The sequence below is a fragment of the Chaetodon trifascialis genome, chromosome 2, assembly GCF_039877785.1.
Source record: "Chaetodon trifascialis isolate fChaTrf1 chromosome 2, fChaTrf1.hap1, whole genome shotgun sequence".
NCBI classification, from domain to species: Eukaryota; Metazoa; Chordata; class Actinopteri; order Chaetodontiformes; family Chaetodontidae; genus Chaetodon; species Chaetodon trifascialis.
In genome coordinates, this window is record NC_092057.1 from 12705542 (window position 1) to 12721299 (window position 15758).

The 15758-nt window shown below is 43.3% G+C and overlaps 2 protein-coding genes across 3 annotated transcripts in view; one reads left to right on the top strand and one right to left on the bottom strand.

Annotated features, from left to right (window-relative positions):
• Window positions 1-9510, bottom strand: mettl14 (methyltransferase 14, N6-adenosine-methyltransferase non-catalytic subunit). Of its 2 annotated transcripts, none has more exons than XM_070971284.1 (11): window positions 9283-9510; window positions 7306-7394; window positions 6847-6934; window positions 6046-6123; window positions 4178-4265; window positions 4001-4091; window positions 3714-3855; window positions 3216-3308; window positions 1976-2092; window positions 628-838; window positions 1-513 (listed from the first exon to the last, which is right to left on the bottom strand). In XM_070971284.1, the coding sequence occupies exons 1-11, from the start codon at window positions 9283-9285 to the stop codon at window positions 206-208; spliced, it is 1308 nt and encodes a 435-aa protein (XP_070827385.1). In that variant the 5' UTR covers window positions 9286-9510; the 3' UTR covers window positions 1-205. The 2 variants fall into 2 exon arrangements, with proteins under 2 accessions (XP_070827385.1, XP_070827377.1); XM_070971276.1 differs by lacking the exon at window positions 9283-9510 and adding an exon at window positions 7844-8241 and having other exon boundaries at window positions 16-513.
• prss12 (serine protease 12) overlaps window positions 9168-15758 on the top strand; it is a 23700-nt gene continuing 17109 nt past the window's right edge. The window contains exons 1-7 of the mRNA XM_070971252.1: window positions 9168-9617; window positions 11334-11472; window positions 12519-12691; window positions 12922-13072; window positions 13692-13870; window positions 14790-14931; window positions 15050-15270. Of these exons, the coding sequence (XP_070827353.1) occupies window positions 9284-9617; window positions 11334-11472; window positions 12519-12691; window positions 12922-13072; window positions 13692-13870; window positions 14790-14931; window positions 15050-15270 (1339 nt within the window). The 5' untranslated portion in view covers window positions 9168-9283. The remainder of the gene's footprint in view (window positions 9618-11333; window positions 11473-12518; window positions 12692-12921; window positions 13073-13691; window positions 13871-14789; window positions 14932-15049; window positions 15271-15758) is intronic.

Here is a 15758-nt window from a genome sequence, read left to right on the forward strand (position 1 = left end):
CAATATACAAACATAAAAAGTGTAAAGCATGTTTATTGAGGAATATCCATTCAATCACAAGTATATGCATAAAAAAATATAAACAAACCAAAAAGACTGATCACACTCGCTAACTTCACATACTAACCATATGGTAAAAAACCTTGTGTTTGCAGACAATGCAGATGGGAATTCCTAGCTTCAGTCTGGTCATGAGCTCTTTGCTCTAGCGAGGTGGAAAACCCCGATGTGGCCCTCCCCTGCCCCTGAATCCTCCCCTGTCCCCACGGAAATTTGGTCGGTTTCTTTCACGGCCTCTGTCTCCACCTCTTCCTGCATTTGGCCCTCCACGTCCCCCTCTGGGTGCTCCGCCACCACGGTCGGACTTCAGCTTAGCAGGAGGAGATTTGGGCCGCAGCCTCTCTATTTCCTCGGTGCAGCCGGATAGGTGGGAGTTAGGCAAGGAAAAATGTGAGGCGTAGGTCTCTGGGTTAAAGTTACTATTCGTCAAAGTGGGACCCACTGTCAGCCAGCCTAGAAAAAGAGGGAAAAAGCCACACCATAGGCGTTGCGAGGCAAGCAGAGGAAAACGGCACACTAAGGAACTACAAGCAAGCATACAACATGCAGCTAACACCTGAATCTCACCTGGTCTGATGGTTGAGTCTCGCCCAAAGAGGTGCAACCTCCTGCGGCCCAAACAGAAATGCTCGATGATGTGGAAGATCTCCACAGGCTTCTCCACATTTCCCATCTCAGGCTCCTCTGTGATAATCAAGTCGATGTCCACATTGGCATGGATGAAGTCACCATCAGTACTCCTGCGCACTGTTCCTTTGATTCCCATGAGGCAGTGTTCCTGTTGTGGACATCACAATGTACAACTGAAACCAGTTTAACTTCATCATGCGCCGAGTCTTGTAAACTTTACGTATACAGACAGCAAATCCAAAAGTAATTATGTAGTATTTACTAGTGCTGTCAAAAATATTGCGTTTTTAAGGCGTTAACGCAAATCCATTTTAACGGCGTCATTTTTTTTTATCGCACGATTAACGCTCTTTGTGAGCGTGAAAAACTTGTAGTTTTTTATAAGCTGTGGCCACTGCTAGTAACGTTACAAAAACTACAGGATCCGATTGTAAACCGGAAACAAAACAATGGGCACGCCCCACGCATGTTTTGGTCTCACCTGCTCGCTAGCTGTGAAAGTGTAGGCGGATGTGAAGCGCGAAACGCCGAAATGGATGCGAGCAAGTTTCTGAATAGAAAGTTTAGTTTCAAAATGTTGCCAGATGGGTCGACTGACAAGACCAAAGCTTGGACGGAGGCATATGGATACCGCAACTAAAAACAAGCTTACTGCAGCCATAGCCAAGTAATGTTCATTCTTTCTGGAGAGAAATAAAAAACTGCGTTGATGAGTCTCTGGTGAATAAACAGAAGAGCATCATAGTCTGACTGCTTGTATGTTCAAAGAAAACTTAAGAAAGGAAAGTTTCAGCCATGGTTTAACTGCACTATAGGCTGAGTCCTAGTTTACAATGATGTGCACTTTGTAACTTTATCTTGTATCACCCTGTTTTGACCCCTTAGAAAGGGTTGTTGGAGGGGCTTTTTTGTAACCAAGTATTTTTTTTTTTTGTCATCTGTTTATTGACAGTGTTAAATTGTGTGAGATTTGATTTATTCAAATGTGAATGACTGCTCAAAGTGAGAATGTTAGTGTGAAATATAACACTACACATTGTTTTCAATAAAAAACATTTGCACAAAGCAAGCCTATCCACTTTTCCATGTTGATAAGAGCATTAAAATGATAATTAATGGGATATTTAGAATAGATAAAAATGTGCGATTAATTGCGAGTTAACTATGACATTTATGCGATTAATCCCGATTAAATATTTTAATCGATTGACAGCACAAGTATTTACATTAACATACATTTCACACTTCGGCTGGGCCTGTGTGTGTGTGCGTGTGTGTACTGCACCTTGGTCCTCTGGAAAACTGCTTTTGGGTCCAATGCCTTGGTCTTGCCTGGGTTATTCTTGTTGGTCTTGATCCAACAAATGTCTTCACACCGCCTAAAGCCCCACTTCCTCAAACACTGAAAAGGGTGTAAGTAATGAGGATAAGTATTGTGATGAACTACATACTGCATAGGCTAAACAAGTACTCAATTTAGGTCTGTTAATATAGACAGGTTATTTAGTTTGATTAATCTCAGTGCATGAGCGCATTCATTAAAACATCAACGCAGAGCACGCACAGCACTGCTTCCCTTGTCCGTCGACTGTATCGCACAGCATGTGGTAAATCATAAGTAATATCAACTCAATTACAAAATTCAGTGCTCCAGAGAAAACAAAATTATGAATAGCCAAAAAGCACGTGAGCTACTGTGCATTTTTCACTTTTACTTGCACCACATTTCCGAGTAATCTGCACGAAACATCATGTTTTGGCTTTCATTCCAGTTTGGCTGGTTCCTGGTTCTTTGTTTGTAGTAGGTAAATGCTCCTAAAAATAGTAGCCATTGTGGAGAAGCAGCTTTCCATGTGTCTTCTTATATTAAAGAAGATCACTCTCTCCCCTTTTAAAGTCTGTCCACACTTAGCTTTTTGGTGATTTTGGTAATGGCACTATCAAAACGATCAAAACAATTTGAGAGACTTCAGTCACACATCCTCTCTCCTTTTAAGAAAATGTAAATGCTGACATTGATTTGCAATATTTGGTTTGATGACCTTTGGACGGGCTATGGGGAAAACCTCGATAAACTTCCCAGTTTGAATCATAAAGTTGTGGGGAAAAAAAGCAAGCGGTGTAATACATACCGGCTCTGGCCAAGGTTACAACAAAATCTATTTTCTCACACATCAGCCAGCCTGTGACTCACTGTTATTGACAAATACAAAGAGGACACACATCACACCAACGGCTGATGAAGAAATAACAAAGGTAAAACCGTTTGTCTCACAGCTTTCGGGACAGGAAACCAGGGCGTTTCTGCAGTGTGGCTTCAGCCTGAATAGTGTGGTATGAACAGATGTATTCCAAATGCATTTGCAGCTATCGTCACAATTTGGAAACAGTTGCCTAACTTGGCTGTACAACCACCTCATTATGAAACCTTATGAAACCCGGAAAGAATACAAGATAATCTGTACAGTGTTAAGACTTTCCCGTAATTTCCTGCAAGTTTCTGACTGAATGAGGGATCATGTTACCATTCTGCCCAAGTCCAGGCCCTCGCCAGAGCCACACCAGAGAAAGACAAAGGAACGCAGAGCTGATATCTCCTCGATTTCCAGTTTCATGATCTACAAGAGCAGAGAAAGGAAAGAGGAATGAGTAATTCATGTAATCTAGCTGCTCTTTACTGTCTGTTTCACATTGTGTGTTTGACACAAAGTATTCTTCTCTTTATATAGTATTCATAAATCACTGTCACTTTTCTTTTTCCCTGAGGCAGAGCCCTGTCATGAGAAAGCATGTCAAGACTGCCATTTACCCATCACATCTGCACAGCATTCTGGATCCTTGTTGCCCCCTACTGGGGACAGTCGGCAGCACATCCCAATTGATTTGCACTCCCAAGCTCTTTACATTGTCCATAACTGAATCAAACATGCCTCTTATTTTTGTTTGAGGTCTTTCAGTGTGACCTCCAGTGAATATTTATTCACATACTGGCACAAATCAGACAAACATGCATGCATACATACATCATCCCAGGTCCAGAAACGTTCAGTGTGGCTGATGCCTGACTCTCTGTAGTATTCCTCTAAAGGAGGCTCAAGCAGAATTACATCAAACTTGCACTTTAAGTCCTGCAGGTCAAAATGTTCTGGGTCAGCCTGAAGGTACCTAAACACACAGACACACACGCTGTAAACGCAGCCGACACTTTTCAAAACAGGTGATTCTTAAATTGACTTCTTTTCTCTAGTATAATCACACCAACCAATCAGGTAAATAATTACACTGCCATTCACATCATCATTTGACATACATGGGAGGGGTGTTGGTGGTGGAGATGAGTTCGTCCTTCAGTCTGATCAGCTCTCGAAGTTTAGGGTATTCTTCAAATCGGTCAGCCAAGCCTGAACCACAGATGACAGAGAGGTCAGAAGCGCACACATGCGTGCACACATACTTGAAACTCACGCACGCACTAGTGCACACTCACCAACATCTCGAATGAAGTTTTGTGGCCTGTGCCCCGTGTCAACGAAGTGCTGACAGTAGTCATTGTGAGGGTTCAAGCTCTGGGTCCCCTGAAAATGAATGAATGAATGTAATACAAGAAAAAGGATGGCCGGGTAAAAGGCTCATTAGAAAAGTATAGAAAGAGACAACATACGGTACATACAGTATGAGTAGCTCCATTTGAGCATTTTAATACACAGTTGGAACATGAACCACAAGTTCTTATATAATGTCTTCTAAATAGACACAGCACACCAACGGAAAATTTAATGATACACTTGGCAAATTTTTACTTTAATAGTGTGACTGACTCCTAATGGAGGTAATACAATGTGTTCACACTCAACAACAAAAGCACATATTGCGTGTTGTAATTACACTTGATGTTTGAGTAATGGAATTATGCACTTAAGTTGGCTCGAACCGGTAATTACAGTGAAACTCAAAGCAGTCTGACATTACGAACTGATGCCAGGTGGATTATGTGACTATGTGACCAACATTCCATCAGCTTTGCCGAAGCTCAGATCGAGGTTCAACCTGCCAACAAAATACTCGTCCTTCCAGCTTTGTATCACGAGTTTAAAAGAACGTGTTTATCTCACTGCTCCATTGTTTGATGATCACTTTGTGCCAGGGCTGAGCAATAAATCATTTCTTTTCAGTGACGCTTTTGGTTTCCAACGATCATGAAAACAAGATAATTAAGATAGAATGAATACTGTGCCGCATTCTGTTTGGCAGTGATACTCCCATTCACCACACCCTTTCGCTTTATAGGAGGCCACTTTCACCCCTCCCTAAAATACCAAACTCAGTCTTGGTAAAGACTGTGACATGTTCGTTCAGCTCGATGATGGAGAGAATTCAGCTGTTAGACAGGAAGGTATCACATGGTGATGTACACACACACAAACCTAAGCATGTAACAGCTTCCAGCACATGTATCGGCTCTCAACAGTGATGACTCTGTGTGTGTGTGTGTGTGTGTGTGTGTGTGTGTGTGTGTGCGTGTGTGTGTGCGTGTGTGTGTGTGTGTGTGTGAGATGTGCAGGGCTGATCAGAGAAAACTCAGATGAATCAGATAAATCACACAGCTACAACACCTGACAATGACACAGGAAAATCTTTATCTGAATGTCTGATCTCACTTACTCTTTTTTTCAATTTTATCACTGTGGGTAAATCTAGAATTCTGACAACTCGTTTTCGCTGGTGAAAGCGACAGCAACAGCACAATCAGGAATTGTTGCATGTCTGACCTAATTTCCCTATGATGTGCTCATGACTTCCTTAATTGCCATCATAATTCTAATGCTGAACATGACACACAAACACACCGCAAAGGGCTTCCTTAAAATGCAACATACAACCAGCTGCAGAATTAAAGATGCACAAATATGGCTAAAATGATTGCATTTAGAGATTTTTCTTTGGGAACAAAACTGCATTATTGCACCTCAGAGGGTGAATATATAACAGCAGCTCTTTCAAGTTAGCTCAAATCCCAAATACACTTTGAAAGTACAGAGTTGTCAGACTGTGAAACTCAATCTGAATACCTGTGAGCTTTATGAGGCCCTTCTTCCTCCTGCTCTCCTACAAATGTTACTAGTATTACCACTGCAGATTGCTTACAAGGTCATAGCCAACAACTGGTAACACAAGAGCATTAACAACCTTATTGCCACCAGTTTTTCTTGATGTTTTGTAATGAAGCTACTTTTTACATTGAGGGAACCAGGTTATTTATTTCATGAAGCAAAAAAAACATGGCTAATTTGCTTTCTAATTAAGACAAACAGACATAATGCGTGGATGAAAGAAAGAGACAGCAAGTTTTCTAACCTTCAGGAAAGTACTTGAGTCCTTGTACACCTCCTCATATGGGTTGCTTTCGTCTGGCTGCTGCACCTCCACTTCATCCTAACACACACAAACACGGCGAAGTTCACATTTCTGTCAATGAACAGAACCTTTATCTGCTGTGAGGATTGTGTGGTTGGTAGATGGATACAATTGATTAATAAAACATGAGTGAAATTACAATAACGATAGTTACAATCCATAGTAATTAAGTTGGGATAACAAATAGAGGGAAAGGCACTAAACATTTTAAAGGCCTTACAGTAAGACAGCCAAGACACTCTTTCTCAAATCAGTCACGTGGGGACACTGTCAACTCTCTTATTCTGTCCACATGTCGTATACACTCCCAAATTCATCCATAAGTGATGATCGTATTTCACCCTACACTCAAATATTTGATATTGATGATTGACACATCCATCTAAAAACCATAAAGAGTCAACTGACACCTGCTGGCTGAGAGAAGAGAAAAGCAACAATTTTGGATGCTGTCCAAATTTGTGCTCACAACCTGCAGCCAACACATGACAATGACATCTGAATAGTTATAGATAGATAGATAGATAGATAGATAGATAGATAGATAGATAGATAGATAGATAGATAGATAGATAGATGGCAGCAGGAATGAATGATCTCCTGAACCTCTAAGTTTGACAGCGCAGGGAGAGGAGCCTGTTGCTGTGGCTGCTTCTCTGAGCTTCCAGTCTCTCAGCTGTAAATCCCTTGTAACGTTTGTTTAGAAAAGTGCCATAGAAATCGGGTTTATCATCCCCTCACCTTTTGTTCTTCCACGTCGTCCTCTGTGTCCTCTCCCTCTGTCTGGGACTTCCTTTTGGAAGGCACAGCTGAACTATCAAGTGATGACCTGCAAAACACAAACATCTGCAGTATGTCCCCAGATTCACTGTCTCACTAAAGCACAAAAATCAACATTTTGGCACTGACAAAGACAAAAACTGGTGAGTAAAATGGACAAACGGGGGAGCTGTTGAATTGAAAAGAGTCAGAGAATTTAATATGCTCACTATGTGCACAAATACTGGGAGCGAATGGCACAAAGAACCGCTTGGCAAGTCAAACAGTTTTGTTTTCGTCAGGCCACAGAAGTCTGAGTGTTTGTGCAGACACTGAGCGTATCAAAATCTCTCGTTTTTCTGCTTTCAGCTACACACTCCTGCCTTCTTCCTGTTTTTAGTGACCTGTGGTTTATTTCTGGGGGATCAAATAATGTCTTACCTGCATGTTTCTCTCGTCTCCTCTATCTCTTTCAGTTCATCCTTACTGTTAAGGACAGCTCCAATACTGTCTGCGCTTTCAGCTCCCAACTGTGCTTAACACGAAAAAGAGAAGGTAAGTGTACAGTTACATATTATTCTAGTATTGTCTCCTTTATGATACAATGCATACCCTGTGTAGTTATTTAATTCATTCCATACAGTGTGTGCGTTGTCTGTATTCCGTGCTATTGTTATGTAACTCGCAACTACATCTTTTACATTTATTGTGAATTTATTTACATTTGTTTTAACTATATTCCGTCATATAGCTTCAACATGACCATGTCGTTTGTATACATTTGCAGCGAAGTTATTTGCGACCAGTGAATGTGACGGGGATTTATCAGCCATGGTGTATTTATCCGACTGTCCTGTTCACCATGCAGTCAAAAATACATTTTTTAACGCATCACTAACATTTGGGTACAGACACAAATCAGCCAAGTGGTTAAACCAACTGCTGGCTAACAACAACATGCAGCTCACAGTCAACTTGCCTGTTGAGCTAAAAGCTGCCGCCTAAGTTTTTGTCGCTCCCGAATCTCCTGGAGTCGACTGTTCATTTCCTCCCGTGTAATGTGTCCCAACTGACTATTAAATAGCCGTAGTTGTTGTTACATCCAAACCCTATATAAATGTGATTTACTAGCTCAGTAGCCAACAATCGGCTAACGTGGAATAGCCGCTAAAAAATCACAATGGGTGTACTCGTTATGCACGTCGGGGCGCTCGGTTTGACATTGGATCCAGAGTTTGATGTGGGTGGAGTTAGTCATTATAATAAAGTGTCAAAGACATCCGGTTGCGGCTGCTTAATGGTTACTGTCTTATTCGTGTATATTGACGCGGTTTTTGTATCCGCGATGGTCTTGGCAGCTGGTTGCAGCAGGTCAAGCGGCGAACTAAGCGGTTTATCAAGTGCAATCTCCGCCTATTGGGACAGGCTTCGGCGTACGCCGGTTTCATGAAGAATCGAGACTTTGGGATTGAGTGGACGCAGCTTGATGACGTCACCAGTCAGAGCGCTTTCTTTCTCCAATGGCAAGAGCCGCTCTGTAGTCCATCTGACTCACTCTGTTCTCTCTCTGTCTCTCTCCCTGTCACACACACGCGCACAAATTGAGACTGAAAATCATCTCTCATAAAATGTTTTAGTCTGTCATCACACACAAACATCGGGAGTGAGAGAGACACGGAGAGAGCATGTTTAATCATCCCCCAGTGCTCTGCGTCAAACTGCAGCCTCTCAGTCATGCCTCACCGATGTGGCTCCAAAGCAAGATCCTGCTCAGATTTTCCCTCTTGAAAGCCAATAGTAAACGCTTTAAAAATGACGAAAAAAAAAGAAAAAAAAGTGATTTATAAATAAACACAATGGTTGAGGACAGTGTACGTTATTTTTGAAGGTAGATGAGCATCAAAACTCATATACCTAAACAAAACTGACTTAAACCTAATTAGATGAATGCAATCAAATACTACCGGTTGTTTCTGGCCACATTTCAAAGTTTTGGGGCCCTTAGTGGATTATCATATACTGGAATAATAATGTACTTTTACAGTAATTATCATATCATACGTATGTGTTCCTCCCTGGTCCGTTTAAATTTGCTCCAGATGCCATAAAATATTGTGACTCTACATATTGAATGATGTAAAACTACAACATAGATTTAAATGGTATAAAATCGCAATATGGGGGAAGGGGGGGGGGGGGGGGGGGATTAGAAGTATAAATTTTCGTTGGGGGGGCTGTTTGCCCATTAGCCCACGTAAATAGGAGTTTCATTGATCCGTGTCGTTTTGCCTTCCTCGGTTCTCACTCTGGTCCCACGGCTGGCCGATGAGCCTGACTGAAACGCGTCTCCTCGGCTGATGAGAGACGCTGCTGATGATAGAAGCCACCGTCCTCAGCGTCACGCAGTCAGAGACCTACCATGAATTGGGCTTTTCTCACTCTCGCAGCGGCACTTTTGGCTGCGAATAGCGGCTTCTGTTATTCCAGCAGCGTCCCTTCATTCATCCTGCCGTTCACTGAGTGCGTCCAGAGCCGCGGAAAAGAGGGTTTCTACCGGGGAGCGATAGACGTCACCGAGTCCGGCACCCGCTGCATGAACTGGACCGAAGTGGCCGGCTTCAAGGAGCGCTACCCGGGCAAAGGAATAGGAGAGCACAATCACTGCCGCAACCCGGACGGCAGGATCCGACCCTGGTGCTTTTTCAGGAACCTCAGGGGAAGAGTGGACTGGGGGTACTGCGACTGTAAACAAGGTAGACACGCAGGCCTTTAACCAAACAACAGCACTGTATTTTGGAGGGATCCATGATGTAAAATCTGCAGAAATATCACGAACAGTGTGAACTAGACACCTAGGAGCTGAAAACCACAAATAAAGTGAATGATAATTTAACAGACAATGCAGACTGCTACAGATACTGTAAGTCCATGTTAACTAACATGTTAGGCTTGATTTTTATGTGGGCTGATGAAGAGCAGAGAAATGCAGTGCAGTGATTTTTACAGTGGTGTGTAACTGTGTTAATAGTTTTCTAGCTCAAGTTGTGTTCAGCTCAGAAAGCCCACTGTCATTAGACAAGACACACCTTCAGTATCCCAGGTGTGACTATAGTGAATGCAGCTGGCAAGTCTAAGCACATTTGTGCTGTAATGAATGCACAGGTATTTGCTTAATATGGTGTGTTTAGCAATGGTACAGTCTCAGGGATCACCAGTGGAAGAGGGTGAAGTGTGAGTAGGCTTAATAAAATCCCACGTTAAGAAAGTTCAACATGTGGAACATCATATTATCAATACCTATCGAACACCCAGGCTCAAACTACTGCTGAGATGAACAGTGAGGACAAAGAGGGCCCTTCATCTCTGGACTGATGAAAGGTGGAGAAGTAAGAGAGAGACAGAGGTGAAAGGAATAGAGTGTGTGATTTCTAGCTGGCACGAGACACGCAGACTGTGGTATTTTTAGTCTTGGAGAGTGTTGGCATTGCATTGGGTAAATTATCTTCCTGTAATTGAGACAAGGAATTTACATACATTGATTGAAGATGTTTGAACCTTCAGGAGGGGTCGCCAAAATTTGGGGTCTTCTGAGTTTGTGACCTTTGGCAGAAAACACACACTGGATGTTCTCTCTTATTTAAGCTCAGCTATGGCAGTGAGAGGCAGGCACTCACCTGTCCATACTGTATGTGTGTGGGAGTGTGCACCCTTACATCTTACATACAGATCTATCAAATGCAAAGCAATCAGGTTCAACACACACACACACACACACACACACACACACACACACACACACACACACACACACACACACACACACACACACACTCTTCAGGAAACATCTGTGAAGCATTTGACAGTAAATCCTTTTAGGATGCACCAATAAGTATTTTAACCAGAAATAGAATGCGTTGTATTGGCAGTGAGGTAAAGGGAAACCTCTTTTATTCTTGGGGGTGAAGAAAAAAAATATACCATGTGGAACACTAAATTCTCTGTGACAATAAAAAAGACAACCCAAGGAGCATAGTCAAATAGTCATACTGTCTCATACTTGAGGTACTATTTCTAACAACACTATTTTTTCTTTTTATAGTCTAGTTGTGATGGGATAACACACAAAACATTCTGTCAGGAACTGCAGTAAAATGAGAACTCTGTCTACATCAGCTGTTTCTTGATGTAGACAGATTCACTGCCTCATTTATAAGACAGTCATACGTTTGTTTATGTGCTCTCCTGCCATTGTTTGAAGATCAAATACAGCCTTCCCTCCTCCATCTTCTTTTTACACTCGGATTGAGCTGCGCTCACCCTGCTGCCTTTTCTCTGTTTCTTAACGCCCTACTTGTTTATACATTTTGACATGGTGTTGCACATATTTTATCTCTTTTGTGTCATTTTTCATCCCCCATGTGCTGTATTATTATACATCTGCATTTCTCCAACCTTTTGTATCATCCCAGGCTCTGTGCGTCTGCAAGGAGGCCGCTCCAAGCTAGATGGCAGGGTGGAGGTCTATCTGGGAGGCGTGTGGGGGTCCGTCTGTAGCGACGATTGGGGGGACGAAGACGCTGCAGTGGTTTGCAGACAGCTGGGCAAGGGGTGAGAGAGCACACGTGCGCACACACATGCGCTCAGACATGCACTGTTTGCTGCTCTCTGCCTGCCTCTCCCGCTCACATACATACACATTTGGACACAGGTGCAAGTATAATCACCATCTGCAATGTAGATTCACAATGGGAAGCTGCTTTCAGAGGTCTGACATATGGCAAGAGTGTGATGGAAATTTGGAGGGAATGTTAGAGAATTTCACAACGTTTCAGACTCACATATGCACGCACTCTCGCCACAGTCTTTGTACTTTTCTTGTGACCCTTGCATTCCAACCCCCCTATTCCCCAGAGGTATTTAAATACCTCAAGCGCTCAGCTATTTACCTTGTTACCAACTCTCTCTTTGTTTCTCTCTCACACATGCAGACACACACACACAAGTGTGACTTTTTCTTATGGTCTCGAATTATGAGATGATTTCATGCTCCAAGAGCCACTGATTTTCTTGAGGGAGCCTGTGGTCAGATCATACATATCAACAGTGTTCATAAGCTGGGGTGTAGTCAGCTGAGAAAGTGTCTGATTTCCCTGGAGAACAGAGACGTTCTGTGCACTCACTACATATGTTGACAGTAACACCAGCGCTGGCATGCTCGCTGACATGAACACTTGCCCGTGTGTGCATATTCACACAGGACTCAATGAAAGTCCGCAGCGGAAAGGAAGGAGGGCAAATGTCAGCCATATGTCAGCTGGAATCGTTGGTGATGACTTTCACATGGCCGATTATTGAAAGCTGTTGGGTGTAAAACTGCTGACCGTATTGGCCTTTGAATGGCAGATCATGAACGTGCGCATGGCTCAAGGCTACTGCTACCAGCCAAAACTGGCCCACATAATAAAAAGGTGCCGAGCAACTCTAATTGGTTTGCATTTCTCTTAAAAAGTGTTTCAAAAATCTCATGAGACTGGGTTAGCTGTTTGATGTCAGCTGTGGGTTTTGGGTTAGCTGTTTGATGTCAGCTGTGGGTTTTCAAAAAACATATTTCAAATTCGTGAAAGTCACTTTTTGGCTTATTGATCCCCCACCAGGATCGCAGGTCATGCACGTGCAGTTTCCCTGTTTCGTCCGGGCACGGCCAAGCTCCATTGGAGGGCGGTCCATTGCCAGGGAGATGAGCCAGACCTGCTCCAGTGTCCCAAGACTACCTGGAACGGAGGGGAGTGTTCCCTGGCTGCAGCCATCACCTGCACGCAGCAGCAAGGTAGGCACTCCTCATGGGGAATTACAGGTCTGTGATGGATGAATATAATGAGATTTGATGACTCTACAAAGCCTCTATAATTCTGCAGCCCCTATTCAGTTTTCGAATTGTCTTCAGTATATACTTTAAAATGAAAAAAAAAAACAAACCCTGCATTTTGTGTCAGCCTGTTCAGACTCTTAAAGTAGACCATGTGTGAATGTGGGTATTTCTGCTTGTGTGTACTTCAGCAGTAGTGGCGCTCCCTGTACGGCTGGTCGGAGGCCGATCGGTTTCAGAGGGCACAGTTGAGGTCTTCCATGCAGGACAGTGGGGTTCCATATGTGACGACCAATGGGACGACAGTGATGCAGAGGTGGTGTGTCGACAACTGGGGCTGAGGTGAAGGGGCGCCCACACGCACCCACACGCACACAGATATTTATAGCCAGTTTATATTCACATTAATTCCAGCCAACAATCAGCATAAAGGAAATACATTGTGAGTCTGAGAAAGCGAGGAAAAAGTGTGGCAGAGGGATTGAGTAGGAAGCTGAGATGAGTTAATGTGGGTGTCCAGTCGTCTGTCTCTCCCTCTGTCTCCAAAAGTATGAGAAGTATTCTTTCCATTCGGACACACAGAGCGAGGAGCGAGCAGTAAAGAACATCTGGGGGTCAGATAATGAATCAGGCTCATTGTTCCTGCATGAATTCTAGTACCACAGAGATATGCATATTTAGCAAAAGTACACTCTGCGCAAATGTTCCTGTGTGCATTTCTTGTGTATGCCACTGCGGTGTTAGTGTTAATGTATGCACAGATGTGCTTGGCAAGCAATTTCTCCAAGATTGATTTGAATTGCAATAGGTTTATATCATTCAGTTTCCAGATTACACAAATGCAGCATGCTGTACCTGGTATTTTGTAAGTCATGGCCAGTCACTACATCTGTTTTTAATTACAACGGATTTACTGCAAAGCAGACTCTCTATTCTTCTGTGCCGTCTCTTTTCTTTGTAGTGGTGTGGCCAGGGCTTGGGGCCAGGCACATTTTGGCAAGGGTTCAAACCGTGTGTGGCTGGACGAGGTGCGCTGCACAGGCAATGAGCTCACTCTGGAGCAGTGTCCAAAAAGTGCCTGGGGGGAACACAACTGTTTGCACTCTGAGGATGCAGGAGTGTCCTGCAACCCTCTTACAGGTAGAACAACACCTGCCTCAGCATTAGCGATCCATAATATTTACAGTCATTCCAGCAAATCCCACTTTATCGTGGCATGGGTTTGCATGTGCCAGTGGCTCCTGAAGCTTTGTTGCTGGAGACAATAAACCTTTGTTCACTTTGTCCAGCACAGGTGTGATTGATAACATTAATAATGGCTGCATTCCCTTTATTCAATTTTCTGGTGCTAGGACTGGGGCACTGTGCACACTGGGTTAGTGGAATGCCTATATTGAATAGAGCAATCATTAATGTACTTAGTCACACCACAGTCACACAGTCTAAAGGATCATACTGCTGATCCCTTAGAATGCGTTATAGCCACACCACAAAGTCAATATGTTTTCTCTGAAAAATGATGGAAAATTGGTTTTGGGGGAAAAAGCATTGAAGACTCTCATTGGAAGGATGCAAGGCAAAAATGCTACCTTCTCTACATTAGCTCCTTCCTTTAGCTAGCTGGGCTTTTTGGAGAGCAGATGGTAACCAGGCCTGGAAATATGGAGGCTGACTATTGCTCATCCTTAAACAGCAAACAATGTGGGAAAGGTTCTGTGTGGTTTCACCACACACAAAGAGGAGAGAAAAATTCTGGCATGCTGCCAGGTGACCAAAGTGTGAAGGCAGAAGTCTTAAGGACTGAATCCTGGCTGCAGACACTGGCTATTCAGCCCAAACAGGATCTCGCACAGCATTTTTGTTTTAACCGCAGCCAGAAATTAGAGCATTTTCAGTGTGTTTTCTGAGTAGTTGCAACGTAATTTGCAGAATTTCTGTTGCTATATTGTGATCATTAACAATAGTTTGAAATGTGCAAGACCATGAGAAAATATCTACATTCTTATTTGACGGGGCATTGCCGAACTGTCTGTCTGTCTCGGTTTCTCTGGCTGTCCAGATGGTACTGTCAGGTTAGCTGGAGGTGCAGTCGGTCATGAAGGACGTTTAGAAGTCTTCTACCATGGCCAGTGGGGGACAGTGTGTGATGACGGCTGGACAGACTCGAACACACTAGTGGTGTGTCGACAGCTTGGTTACAGGTAATGTGAAGCATTCAAGGCCCCGGACAGGCACATGCACATGCACTTATTAATAATTAAGAAAAATGTGTGTGTGTGTGTGTGTGTGTGTGTGTGCGTGCGCATGTCTACCTTGCAGATCAGGGTCAACTCTCCTCTCTGAAGGACTAGACATCACTGCAGTCCCACGCTTCGGGGTGGGGTCGGGTCCCATTCTTTTGGATGATGTGAGCTGCACAGGGAAAGAGCCCAGCCTGTTGCTGTGCAACAGGAGGGAGTGGCTCCGTCATGACTGCACACACCATGAAGATGTTAGCATCGCATGCAGCCCTGAACGCAACGGAGAGAGTCTTCCAACTAGTAAGGCAGAATCTTATCTTACTGTAAGACACACTTAAAAGGTTACAGACGGCATAGAAACCACGAATGTGTGAGAGAGGCTCAGCGTAACCTTTGAAATGCTGGTTATGCATGTGGTTCGACACTGATCTCTGTATGATGTCTGTGCATGAGGAGATGGACACTTTTTGTAGACTTTACAAGACGAAGAGCAATTACCATTGTGTTGCTTGAAACCGTAGGATAGTTTGTAATGACAAGACACCTGGAAATGTGCTGTCCGTGTGGGGGTGTTTGAGGTCAGAGGTGGGAGGTTTGCAAGTTAGCGAGTGCATGTGTGGGCAAGCTTTAAACTTTTCTAGCCAGTGTTTTCGGAAAATTGGTTGTGATGCAGGTATTTGCCTTCGTAAATGGTCATGGTCTTTCTCTGTTGTTTTTGATTAGTTCCCACTGCTTAATACAAATCTCACAGCCCCTTTGAATTATTGACTTGCATTTGTATTTTACTC